We start from the raw sequence: 11,586 nt of genomic DNA, 5'->3' as shown, positions 1-11,586 counted from the left end.
TGCAACTTGGTACATGTTTTTCAAGATGTGTTGCATAAAAGATACCAACTCATTGCTGGTTTAGAAATAATCCTATATGTGAAGGTTTTTTTAAAATTTAGGCACGTTCTGGATAGAACAGGTTGATTAACTAACATACTGGCTATTGATTCTGAATTTGGATGCTTACTGGTTTAGTTATGTTGAAAATCCACACATCCCTACTGCAGCCAAACTTTTAAAGAAGTGATAACTGGAATTTATGTTAAACTTGTCCAAGTATGTCGGCTTTAAAACAGTAATTGTCCCTTTTTTATTTTACTGAAAATACTCATGCCCTCTAGTAATAGTGATTTCTATGGCTTATCGTATTTAGCTTAACTTTATATGTAGAATAATATCTGCTTGTCCTCGTAGGAAGAGGAGGAAAAGAAAATTCCTCCTGTTGTGACTGCTAGTACTGAAGTCTTCCAACTTACCTAATTTATACAATGGGTATCATTATTAAGTCAAACGTACCACATGGAAGTAGAACCTAATGCTTGAAGTGCTTCTGTCTCTTTACATCTTTAAATCTGTAGACAAGCACAGTGATTCTAGGTTAAGGCTGTATGTTTGTCTTTCATAAATAACTGAAATTTCAGATTGTTGCTCTGTTAATGCTAGCGTGACTTTCACAGAAAATTAAGCAATGATAGTATGTCACTTAGATTATTCAGTGTTACTTGGTATTACCTGCTTAACAACCTGTTCCAGGTTCGCGTTACCAGCGTCTGTGGAAGAAACGGTACTGTAGATGAGAATATATTTTTCACTTTGGATTCGTTGAGACTTCCTGATGGCTATTCACCTCGTGTACATGATCTAGTAAATGTGATAGTGGTGGAGAGCAATCAGTCATTTTATGTTTGGAGAGCTCTCTGCTTGGCTCCAGTCGACCAGAAGGGGTAACATTCATTCTTTTCTTCTTTCCACTTGCTAATGACTAAGGATAAATTGCAGCTTGCAGTTTAGGTGCAATTTTCTTGCATCTATTAAACAAGAGATACTGTGGTTTGGATTCTTGACTAGTTGACTAGAAGACATGATGATGGGAAGATCAGAGTATGTTTTAGCCCTGGCTCTTTCTCCTTCCTTTCCAGAAGGTGGAGGCATCTGTGCTTACTAAAGGAGTAAAACCAGTAGCAGCTGAGCTCAGAAATACAGCTAGGCAAGGATGGAATTTTGCACAATTTAATTAGAATAATGCCAAGCTCATGCTTTTACTTAATTTCCAGTAATTTGTGATGTTCTTCCAGTGAGGACTTTACTGTTTGAAACCTATATTCAGTGGAACTGACATGGAAATAAATGTAGTTTAGTATGGGAAGAAGCACAACCTTATGAAATAATCCCCTACAGAAATGCTGAATACGAAGTAACGAGCCAGTAGCAGTTCTGCAGGACACATCTGTAGCTGGACTTGTGAGTTCAAGTCAGCACTCAGTGCTGACAGGGACTAGGTGGGATTGCTCAGCCTGATTCTGTCAGCCAGAAATAGGCAGTGGACCAATTGGAGAGTCAAAAGGAGAGTACAACAGACTTTCCTATACCTCAGAAACATCACCTATGGAAGAATTTGCTTTCTTCCTCTCTAGAGAAGATGGCCAAGGGCAGTATGTCCATCTTAAAAGGACCTGTGACGAATGGAATAAGCTGTCTGCTCTCACCAGAAATAATGGATATAGTAGGCTTAACTTTTACCTAGGTAGAACTGGAAGTGTTCACATCACATTGAACACAATACAGTTTGGTTGAGCTTATTAGTGATGGATTTTATATTCAAAAATCTTACAAGAGTAGATATTAGGGTTGATTTCTCAGTTCTCTTGGACTTTCTCACATCAAAAATGAGCCAGGCTAAGCTGCAATGGGAGACATCTAGTGGGCTTTGAGAGTAAACTCTGCAGCTAATAAAGAGCAGCTGTGATAATTTTATACTTCATTGTGTTAGGTGACTAAGGTACTCGCTGAGGATATATAAATATCGAAGAAATGATTAAACCAAGTGCCATTTTAATCAACTGAATTCTGCTCTACAATTAAGAAAGTAATGATTTTGAAAAAGGCTTGCTGGTAGCTGACACTGACCACTGAGAGCTACAGTTGCTGTCTGACAGGAAAGAGCATGTGGCTTTGGTCTTGAAGGCTTTTCTCATCACAAATGTGTATAACAGTAGTATTTAAGGTTCTTTTTTGTTCTTAGCTTTTTTAACTTCTTTTTTTTTTTTTTTTTTTAAAGTATGCTTGTAGACTGCAGCAGGCAGAAGACCTAAGTGCTTAGGGTATGTGTTCAGAAAGGTTTGAAGGCTAGTCATTTTTCTTTCTCGAGCTCTGCTGCTCAGCAAGACTCTTGCTAAGGACCCTGGTCTCTCTTGTGTCTTGGTTCAGCTCCCAAAGAGATCCACAGTAGCTTCAGTCACTGTTTGGATTTGGTTCAGTTCTTCAAGAAAGACAGCTAGCTTCTTAATCAATTTTATCTTATATTCAGAGTTTCAGAGTTTGGTTTATTGTGTTGTTAAAAACAAGCCTTTCATCAACTTGATGAAACAACATCAGCTGATAAAGGTAACTTAATGGTTTTGGAATTACAACTAGCTGAGAAAGCAAATCCTCTCCCCTGCTTGTTCATAAATATTGTGACTATTCTCTGGTGTAGTTGTTCTTAAAGATAATTCCTGAGTGAGTGTGCTGAATCAGTGATGCTTCCATAGTCAATGTGTTTTAAATTCCCTACCTAAAATTGAATGACTACATAAAATCCAATCTTCTTACAGACAATCTCACTCCGACCCAATTGATCTGGATGACCCGTATGAAAACTTAATGAGAAACAAAGGAGGGCTGGAAGTATCAAGAACAGCGGATTTTGGAACTCTGAAGCAGGGGGAATCTAGAAGCATGGTCATTTGGATAGAGTAAGCCCTTCTGGTTGTTCTAAGCTTTCTACCTTTCCACCCCTCTATAATCTGTAAACTTGTCTTTCGTACAGAAGCCTTTCGTAGTTAAATGTTGTTGTTTATGGCCTTCAGGTAATCCACTGCAGTGTTTTTATCCAGCAGGGCAGCTGAGCTCCACCACAGCTGCTCTCTCACTCCCCCTACTCAAAGGAAAAAGGGGAGAAAATACAGGATCAAGAGTTGAGATAAGGACAGGAAGTTCACTTACCAAGTATTGTCATGGGCAAAACAGACTCAGCATGGGGAAATCAGTGTAATTTATTGTCTATCACCAACAGGCTAGAGCAGTGAGAAACTAAAAGCAAACCAAAAACACCTTTGCCCCCTATCCACCCTCTTCTACCTCCTCCCCCAAGCAGCACAGGAGAATGGGGACTGGAGGCTGCGGTCAGTCCCTGATGCTTTGTCTCTGCCACTCCTTCACGGTCACTCCCTGCCCCTGCTCCACGTGGGGTCCCTCCCACAGGATGCCGTCCTTCCCGAACTGAGCCTGCGGGGACTGCCCACAGGCAGAAGCTCTTCAAGAACTGCTCCCACATGGCTCCGTACCACAGGGTCCATCCCCCAGGAGCAAACTGCTCCAGCACGGGTTCCCCACAGGCAGCATCTCCCCTCAGATCCTCTGCTCCTGCATGGGCTGCAGCTCTGGCCTGGGGCCTGCTCCTGCAGGGGATCTCCATGGGCCACAGCCACCTTCCCCACCGGGGGCTCCTCCACAGGCTGCAGTGTGGAGATCTGCTCCATGTGGGACCCATGGGCTGCAGGGCTCCACCAGGGGCCTCTCCACAGGCCACAGAAGAATCGCTGCTCTGTGCCTGGAGCACTATTTCCTCTCTGAAATGAGGATCAATGTAAATGCTTTTGCTTGTGTGTGTTCAGTTTAAAATGCAGATATGCTGTGTTCCTCAGTCTTAAAACAAAACTGTTCTATACTTGTATATTAAAAGCAGACCAGACTTTTTCTCTCAAAACCTGCGTGCTGACGTACTATGTTGGTGCATCCTTAGATTTTCTATTTGTTTTGGTGGGGTTTTGTTCACATCTGCACAAAGATGCTGAGGTGGAGTCCAATCTGAATACCACCTATTTGTTGCTGTGTGTTTTTTTTTTTTTCCTAAAAGTTTGTTACCCTGTATTTGGAGAAGAAAAGCTGTCGCTTTTTTCATACATGGTACTTCTGTATGCATGTTGCTGGTTCTTCTGCTGTACTTTGTAGAGTGGTTGGTGGACCTGGAAACACTACATTCAGCAGGGGTTCTAGGCCGAGTGAGTTAGAAGCAGCAGTGTTGCTTCTTTCCAGTAGTGGTTATGGTGACCTGACCCCACTACAAATGGTTGCGTTTAACTACAGGTAGAATTAAGCTTGCAGAGATGAATCCTAACTGTGCATTTAATTACATAATTACATAACTATTTCTAGGAATAAAGGGAGTGTACCACAGTCCTTAATCAGCTGCAGATTAGCTGGATGGGTGAAAGACAAGCAATTCAGTTTTCAGATTCCTCAAAAATGCCAGGACAGTCCATCAGTGCATCTGTCATCTTCTGCAATAAATCAAGAAAATGTCTCAAAAGCTGCGATTAATTTCTGTAATGGCAGTGGAGGAACAGCATATGAGTCACTGAATAATGCGTGCGTTACGAAGAATGGAGTCATTTCAGGTACAGTGAATTATTACCACTTGAATTTGGAGTGTTAACTCATGAGAAGACCCATAGGTTTGTTTGAAAAGGCTTGCCTGTGCTAGCCATAACAATCCTGATAAAAGAGTTTACGTTACATTTCCTGCAGGTGAAAACAGTCCTCAGGAAAGGAATTTATCAAAGACAAAAGAAAACGTTTCCCTGGTAAAAGATGAAAATCTCTATAATGGTGAAAAAGAGCAAAAAGAAGATGTTGAACAGGCAGTAAATCACACTAACATTACTGGAGAAGTCGTCATACCACCAGGTGGAAAAACATCTTTAGTGATCATATGCACAGCTGTGTAAGTATTTCTTTGTTCTCACTGATATGGTGGAAACAAATAATAAAAACTGGCTTAATACTTCCCTTCTGGGAACTGTCGTGGGTTTTGTTTTTGGTGTACATTAAAGCCAGTATCTGTTAGCAAATGATGTAGAAATCTATACTGGCGCTTGAAGTGGTTGGCATTTTAACACTTTGTTCTGATGTTTGTCAAGAGAAAAGATAATAGTAAATGAAGAAATACAGTGGGAGTAGGTAGTTCATGGGAAAAGGTAGTAAGGTAAAGGTAAAGTCTACAGCTGGTTATATTCTGTTTGGGAAATCAGTTGCTCTATGAGCACTAGAGCTAATGTAGCTTTCCAGGGGATTTCTGTGTGTTGTCTGATTGATGTTTCTTCTGGTCTTAGCACCCTGAATGTATTCACATTGCTCTACGTCCCAGTCTCAAACTTCCCTGTCCTGTGATACTAAGTGCAAGTTATCTGTGCCAGGGAAAACAAAACAAAAGATAATAAATCACCTTGTAAATGAAAGTACTTTGCTGTACAAAATATTTCGTGGAACTGGCTAAGAATAGTAGGTTGTGGTTTGGTGAGCTCTTTCGGAACTCAGGAAGGAAACTCTTGCTGGAAAACTTACTTTCATGTACTTTTCAGTTACTTTTGATGTAGCTCTACAAACTGTGTACCACCACCATTGATTTTTATGATCTAAGTTGAACGGGGAAAACAAGGTCAAATTGTTTCGTTCATCAAAATGATAATACATGAACTTTCCAGCTACTTTTGTTACCCCCTGCCTCACGATTTTAAAACAGCAGCAGTTTTCCTAGGGTGATTTAGCTGCAGTTAGAAGGTAAGCTGCCAGCATGGCCTGTCTTTATGGAGAGAGATGTGTAGAAAGAGCAATTCATATTTCACTGTACATCTGTAAATACTACAAAGCCTGAGTGAGGACCTTCTAACAATCCACACAACTCTCCATGGGAGAGTACAGCATGAAGGTAACAAGTACTTGCTGGCCACCTATGGGACTATAGGGACTGAAAATTTAGACCGTAAATTTGGACAGTTTGGTGTCTGCACTGAATTTGTATATCAGAGAGGAAACAGGCTACAGCTTTAACCTGAGTAGGTAGTGTTAGTTGGCACAAAAAAGTGGCACTTCTGCCAAGAAGAGAATAAGCTGGAATCCTTCTGGGATGCTTCTGTTTCAGACACACAGTAACAGTACTAGATGGTGTAGTTAGTGCCGAGGAGAGAATTTGGCTCTAGATAGTGCTGGGAAGAGTCCTTTAAGGGCTTTTGGAGCAGATGGTGCGTGCAAAGGGTTTTGGTCTGAAGTTTGTTAGAACTGGATCTGAAGAAACAGTTCCCTCTGACCTTTTTTTCCTCTGTCACTCCCCAGGCCCACTTACAGATACAAAGTGCATTTTTCAAGATAAAGATCTTTCCTGCTTTCTCCACTTGATGTGTTTGCAGTTAGGACTCCATTCTGAGTAGCCTTAAGCAAGGCAGAGCAAAAGTTGTTGCTGCACACTGCTGGGGAGGGGGGGTAGGGAGGGATCTGCTGTAGGCTCCTCCACTGGAAATGCTTGGTTCATCATTTTCAGGAGCAGTAATTACAAGACATTCCTTGCGATGGGCGTATTAATTCTGTACCTGGTATGTTGAGGAGAGGGGTTCTGTCCCTTACTCAAGCTTTTGATGAAATTGGGGCGTTAGATTTTTTTAAATTTTTTTTCGTTTTATAACATGATACTTGGACTGAACTCAGTGTAGGGAGTGAGTGTAAGGAATTGCCCCAAGTTAGCAGCTCTCTTGTTACTAAAACAACGTACGGTTTTACTGAAAAGAGTACTTATGGCTGAGGAAAAGACAATGTGATGATTTTAAGAACTTAACTTTTGCTTGCTTGAAGAAATCCTGGACACAGTAAAGAACTCCTGTTGCTTGGATTTTCTGATTTTACTATCGGACGCTATATTGAAACCACAGTAACAAGTGAAGCAGAGCTTCTAATAGCACCTGTGGAACCATTTTCTTCAAGAAAGCCTAAAATTACTTCAGTACCCCAGCAAAGGACGACAACAGTGGTTGCCCCTATATTCAAAAGGTACTGTGAGTTAGGTGGGCGGGGAATAATGCTTGTCTTATCTTCTTGTATTCAGTATTGCTGTATCTGTTTTGTAATGCTGACAAACGCCAAACAAGAAGAATTTGTGCATATTTATATGTGTATATTGTAAACATTTTAATTTCAGATTTTACTGACGCATTTTTTAGTAGTGTACTGCTTGATTTTTTTGTAGTTTCTTCATACAGAAGCTTCCTATTATATAATGTGATTTTTAAATTTTAAATTAGTTTACTATGCAACTGTCCTACAAGTAACAATTGTTATTGCAGATTTTTTTTTCTTAATAATTTTCTAAGCAAGTTAGCTTCTTAATTCCTCAAGCAACCTGACATCTGTATTAGGTTATGCTTTTCCTAACTTGATTTCAGAAATTTTCCTCTTCCAGATAAACTTCTATAATACTTAGTATTTGCTTAGTTATAACAATATCACTAAATGGAGAAGAGGATAGAAGCAGACACTTTTTTAAAAAAAAAAAAATGCTGAGTAATTGGAACACTTATCTTTTGTCCCAATGTAGAAAACTTACAATTATCACCTTGAAGCAATCTGTTGTTTTGTGGCATGTGGTTTCTTGTAGCCTTGAGGATGTGGCATATTACTTTGCTGTCCTTCAAATAAAAAAAAAAAAAATGAAGCTACTGAATTATTTGACATGTTCTTGTTTCAGAAATAACAGAAAGCTTCCAAGCTTCCTCCCGCATTATACCATACCAGACGAGTTAAGAAGATGTGTGGAGCAGAAGTTAGATGTACTGACCTTCCAGCCTCTCCTAGCAGAGGTATGCAAGTGTAGGTTTATTTAAGAAACTGTGTTTTATGTAAGCATGTCTGTTTAAGCTGACCTTAATTTATCAGAAACTTGTAACCCTTAGCATAATATAAGCTGATATAATGCTGTTAGCGAGTAGACTAAGACTGCAGTCTGTACCCTGTAACTTAGACTGGTTTCAGTATGTCACAGAATTCAAGCTTAGAAGAAACTAAAATGGTAAATGTGAAAAACTGAAAAGGGAGAGATATTACAGTAGGTGAAAAAGATTCCTCCTCACTTCTCCACTGTAGGCATCATTGAAAGGAGGTTTCGGCGTGTTGGAACAGTAGTCCAGCAGTTATTTCATAGGAAATGAAAGTAGAAGTTCTTAGGCTTATTGCAGCAACAGAGGATTCTTTTCTGCTTGTTCAAAACCTCTTTTTAAATTCTCAAATGTACAGCTAGTTCAATTTCTTCCCATGAGTGCAGCAGTTCTAAAATACATTTTCTTAAAAAGGAAACCTAAAGTTTAGTGCAAATATTAGTCATTCTTCAGAAACTGTCCTGATTTCTGGTAGAGCCCTGCTGCTGATCACTTCCCCCCCCCCCCCCCCCAACTTTGTAAGGACTTAACTGGGGCAGATATGTAGGTAAAATGTGCTGTTTGCTTTCTGAACGGCTCACAAAACACCCTGAAATCATTGGCATATGGTAGTGTGCTAGAGATACTGTCTAGAGAAAACAGTAGTATTTGAAATGATTTTGTGCTGAAAGCCTGCTGGTAATAGTAACTCTTTTTAACCACATCTTAAGTTCCGTCTAGTGCTGGTGACTGTTGTGAAGTCAGCACCAGAAAAGCACTGCTCATTCAAATTACATTTGAGTGAGAATTTATCGAACTGAAAGCAATCCTTGCCGCCAGTCATGGTTTAGGGAGAGTTTGTGCTGTCGGTCAACATGTCTTCAGTGAGAGTGCATTAAGCTGTGAGGGGGAAAGTTGGGATTCTTTCAGTTTGCCATAAGCTCTATAATCATCAAACAGGGTAGAGACTGATGTGACTCCATCTTTACCCATCTCTGGCCAGTGTACTTACATTTTTAAGCTTTCTGAGACTGGTGAACATATAATTCAGTTTCTAAACTGCCCCTGAATTCAGATGTTGAAATGATCATTTTAGTCAGGGGAGACTGGTGATTCTAGGAGACATGGTTAATGCTTTAGCTGAGTGGCTGTTTTATCTGAGCTCCGAAGATACGAAAATTCTGCACTGACTGTTGTGGGAGTTTAGCTTAGTGCATTAAGATGCTGTATTTAGTCACCTTAACTGGCAGCTCAGCAGTCTAACTTGAACTGTTTCATGTAATACTAAGATTGGTGGGGTCTGTACCTCAGTGTAGAAATTGCAACTGTAATGTATCCTGTTCTGCTTTTTAGGGTCTTAATATAAATAATTACAAAGCAAAATTTTCTACTCTCTTGTGGCTTGAAGAGATCTACGCAGAAACGGAGATGAAAGATTTTAGCATGAGTGGCATTACTTTGAAAAGGAATGGGAATTTGTTAGTGTTAGAAGTGCCAGGACTGGAAGAAGGCAGACCTCACCTGAATACAGGTAGTAATTGATGTGAGATAAAAGCTGAAGAGCTTGTTGATCTGTGTTTTTAGTGCAGTGCAAACTCTGTTGCATTGTCATATGTGTAAGGATTTGAACACAAAATAATTAACCTAGGCTACTGTACAGGTGATCTGCACTGCTAGTGTTTTAAGTCTTACAGTGGCTGCTATCTGAAGAAGCATTACGTGTCTGTTCTCATGAGTCTTCTCATATTTTTAAACTTATGTACAAAACTGGAGGAAGCTTTTCACAAAACACTGTGCAATGTTTATTTTTGCAATAGGGGTATCAAAACTGGGAAAGTAATTAAGAATTCAATGTTATGACACACAGGATTCCAGAAGGTTTTGAAGGGTCTGATGGCACCAATATTAGGTGCCTTCTAAAATGTGATCTGAACTGCTATGTGCAGTTAGGTCCTTCTGAGGTACTCATGGATCCAGCAATTTTGCTGAAGTTAGTGAACATCTGTCATCCTGCAAATTCCCACCTTAACCATGCAAAAGGGGAACAAATGAAGTGCTGTGGTGAGAATTTTACTATTCCTTGTCACAATGTTGGCTTTTTTTTTTTTTTTTTTTTACAATTAGGTGATAAGGTGATACTGAAAAGTCAAGTCTACTCTGAGCATATAATAGAGTACGTTGCCTATATTACCGAGGTAAGCGAGGTGTGTTTTCTGTTGAAAATACAGTAGTCTGCAGGATTCAGAGGGGAAGCCAGTACAACTCATGGAGCTTAACCTGTTTTGGGGAAGCTAGATTTTTATCTACGCTCTAAATAGTGTATTTTTATTGTTAATTTAGTTGTTTTGAAGACTGTAGGCTTCCTTTTTTCTACCTAGATTATAATTGTCACCTGGCCTAAAAGCACTCATAACATAATCTAGAAGTGTAATGTATTAGTAGTTAGTAAATCTAGGTATTGGCTTTTTTTTTTTTTTATTCCTAGTGCTTTCAAAGATGCTTTTTTGTGTGTAAAGGACTAAGCCCTTCATCGGTAAACTTTTTTTTTTTCTTGCAACAGATATGTAATGAAGACGTTACTCTGAAATTCAATGCAGATTTTGAACAGGCTTACAACTCGGAACCCATGGATGTGGAATTTGTTCACTGCAGGTATTTAATAGACTTGAAAAGAGCTCCATTTTGTGATTCCTCTATTAAAGCAACTTGAAAATATATGAGGCTGTCAGTTGATAGTCTGGGCAGATACAGGAAGGGCACAATTAAGAACTCAGGTGCCAATTCTTTCATTTCTTTCCAACTATATTCCTTGATAAGACTGCAATGGTAGGCACTACATACAAAACAGAGACAAGACAAGAATGTTTCAACATGTAAGTGATTGCTGCAATGCCAGGCAGTGGAGTAGTTTTTGGGGTGGTATGGGATTTTTTTGTTGTTGTTGCTGTGTTTTTGGTTGCATTGGTTTCTGTCATGTGGGTGGTTGTTTTTGTTTTGATGTTTTTTTAAGAAAAATACACCAATATGGCTGCGAGACTATTCATAAACCTTGCATTTTGCTTTATTTGTGGCATGTTATCTGTATATAGCTGCATAATCTTCTATCAAAGATTGGCTTTGCCAAAAACTTACTTGAAAGACTATCTGACTTTGGAGTGCAAGGGCATCTTTGTCTCACTGAAGGGCTAGAGACTATGTGTATCAGTGCTGCTCACAGCATATCTGTTGATTAACATTTCTGCAGTGCATTTTTCAGTAAATACGCTTGTGTAAAAACTCTTGTTTTCGTAAGCAATGGTTCACAGAAAAAGTACGGGATGCCTTGTAGGGTGTATGCTTTTGCAGCTTACAGAATACTGGGATTTTACTCTAACCGCAAACTGCTGATCTGCCATTCTAACAACAGGATTACTAGCAGACGGTGCCAGCTGGCGGTTGAACAAGCTACCTGTCTGGGTGAAAAAGGTATATTTCAGTTTACTGAAGCTGTCTGGAGGGGGTTAGTTGTGTGGAGGCTCATGTTTTATGTTGCTTTCACATCAGGGCATACTGAGAAGAATGCATTATAATAATATGTTCTTACAGTTTCCTGTAATTATTTTATAAACAAAAAAAAAAAAATAGAAGAGCTTTTGGCCGTCACAGGGGACGTAAATGGAAACTT

General features: G+C 39.6%; 1 protein-coding gene across 1 annotated transcript; it reads left to right on the top strand.

Moving 5' to 3' along the window:
• Window positions 1–9,280: 9,280 nt before the first annotated feature.
• Window positions 9,281–10,750, top strand: MOV10L1 (Mov10 like RNA helicase 1). The gene is made up of 3 exons (XM_082753255.1): window positions 9,281–9,453; window positions 10,047–10,117; window positions 10,483–10,750. Exons 1-3 carry the CDS (start codon window positions 9,351–9,353, stop codon window positions 10,630–10,632), a joined length of 324 nt encoding a protein of 107 aa, XP_082609381.1. The 5' UTR covers window positions 9,281–9,350; the 3' UTR covers window positions 10,633–10,750.
• Window positions 10,751–11,586: the final 836 nt, after the last annotated feature.

This window comes from Aythya marila (genome assembly GCF_965140915.1).
Source record: "Aythya marila genome assembly, chromosome: 1".
Classification (NCBI taxonomy): Eukaryota; Metazoa; Chordata; class Aves; order Anseriformes; family Anatidae; genus Aythya; species Aythya marila.
This window is presented reverse-complemented; position numbering and strand designations above follow the sequence as displayed.